General features: G+C 34.7%; 1 protein-coding gene across 1 annotated transcript in view; it reads right to left on the bottom strand.

The window, feature by feature from the left end:
• Positions 1-1,155: 1,155 nt before the first annotated feature.
• Smp_132280 (putative complement component C8 beta) overlaps positions 1,156-2,366 on the bottom strand; it is a gene marked incomplete at both ends in the record, with an annotated part of 12,086 nt that continues 10,875 nt past the window's right edge. Inside the window, one exon of the mRNA XM_018798939.1 lies at positions 1,156-1,337. Within this exon, the coding sequence (XP_018650778.1) occupies positions 1,156-1,337 (182 nt within the window). The remainder of the gene's footprint in view (positions 1,338-2,366) is intronic.

Here is a 2,366-nt window from a genome sequence, read left to right on the forward strand (position 1 = left end):
CATCAACTAAATACGTTCATAACGACCTAGTGTGTCCGGTTAAGAGTTGTCCAAAGACATCTTTATCTTTGGCTTCTGTTTAACCAACTATCCACAGCTAGTTTGTATGCTCAATAATTTCTAACCTTCCCTCTACAGCACTACTACGAATAACTGGTTCAGTATGTAATCAGAACATTGAGTTTAGGGTGTGTCTATGACGGCTACGCTCGAGTTGAAATACCGTCAGTTATCCGTAAGTAATTTGTGAAACCACTACTTTTATCACTCGAAAAACGTTTTTAATTATCATATAAAACATCCACTTTTGCCCTCAAATAACCTTCAGAACAATCTTTTCTTTATGGGTGTTGTAGATCATCAACGTTGATGATCTATGTCGAATGATTGGAGGCCTACTCGAGTAAGAACGGTGTAACGAATAAGCTAACTTTGAAGTTACACCTTGTGACCAGCACCTTATGTGGATTGTCTGAAGACTGTATAACACAAGGGATGTTATAACAGGAATATATTAGTTAAAGGAGATACAAGCGAAGTAGAACCACTGCCGTATGGGCCAGTCCATGGCGTATGATTAAGTGATGCGCGTTGATTGTCTTTCACCTTGAAAAGGATCGATGATCTGTTCGATATTCAGTGACCCAACTGCCGGATGATTTGGTTAGGGTTCAGTGACATTTCACTGGCCCTACACAACGTTCCATCTCGGATTACCAACATGTTCTGCGAGACCAAACATTTAAGTGGGATCAAACATTTATTGCCTATAATTGTACATTTCTTCTTCGAATCTTATTATTTTACACGAATAGTAGAGCAATTCTTCAATCCGGTAAAGTTGAAGGAAAATCTTGTCATTAAAATATGAATAGTTGATATGTATGACCTATCAGCACCATAGGATATAAGATCACATACTGTTAGACCTGTTGCAACAGAGATAAACCTAGGTAGGAAATAGTCTTGTATTCAGCCGAAGCTAATAGTGTCTAAATAAAAAGCATATAAAGCTCACATGAAACTTTTGATTTTTTATATCAAACTTTGTCCGATTGTATTTCTTATTCTAGTGGTGTTTAATATTCTACCGGACTATTTGATTGTGTTAGAAAACTCTTTTTAGGATTAAGAAAAACTAAAGTCAATCTTTATTTAGCAATTAATATTAGTTCCAAAGCACTCAAAGTTCATTTGTTCGGAACCAGGGCATACACGGCCACCATTTCTAGGTGCTGGTGAGTTACATTTTCTATATCGACTACGTGTGCCCAATTTCGATGCACATTTTGAATTACAGTTACTCCAATTTGACCATTTTGACCATGAACCATCACCTGAAAGATAAAATGTTAATTTATTATCCGTATTATATAGTGATAAAATCGCTTTTCTCGATGAATTTGTCTCATAAAAATAAACTTCATTTGTTCTAATTCTTTATTTTTTATTCATCACTAGTCCAGTTAAAAGGCCTGAAAGTTTTGGAAGCTAAGATACGAGTCATATATTTGAGTGTTTTGACATGAAATAAAAGTGACTTTTAACTAGCAGTTATGAAGTAGTGATAGAACAACATTATAAGGTAGAATTTTTAGAAAACCCATTGGGAACTGATTGGTAAAATCTATTTTCAAATAATCTTGTTACTAAATTTATTGGTAAAATAATTTTCCCTGATGAGATTTAATAGAGTATTGTAGAAATCAAGTAGATTAAGTAATATTCATCTATATAACAGCCGGCTGTATTAACTAAACTAGGTTTTCAACATTATAAGGGGCTGCTGTAATAAAGTAGATTAGCCATCTAACAAACTAATACACAAATGGGATGACGGAGGACATATATACAAGAGAGACTAATTCAATAAACACCATTAAATCTAACTAACAAATGGAAAAATAAGAAAAAATGAATTTATTTGGTACATCATTATTGATTACTTTATTTTACATAGTGACCCTTTAACTGTCTCAACAGCGCCTTTGTAAAGAATTTCGTTTGTTTACGTACTTCACTTATATGACCGATTAATTAACTACAGGTACACACTTTTATTTTTTATTGTAGTGTGTAATATAGTTTTTCCACTTAACTGTTTTCAGGAAACTAATAGATCAAAACCGTTGAAGCTAACTGAAGGATTACGAATATATTTTACATTGGTTTATTTGGGAGGCCGAATCTGTATACAACAAACTTCAAACAAATCTATTCACCATGGTTAGCAGAGATGGATAGTGGCTAGCAGTGGAATCCAGGACGCGCGTTTCGTCCTATTTGGGACTCGTCAGCTGGATGTACCTGCATCTCAGAGTTGATGTTCACTCTGGGACTCGAACCCAGTACCCTCGCTTCAAACT

Source organism: Schistosoma mansoni, chromosome 3 (assembly GCF_000237925.1).
Source record: "Schistosoma mansoni strain Puerto Rico chromosome 3, complete genome".
In the NCBI taxonomy this organism is placed as follows: Eukaryota; Metazoa; Platyhelminthes; class Trematoda; order Strigeidida; family Schistosomatidae; genus Schistosoma; species Schistosoma mansoni.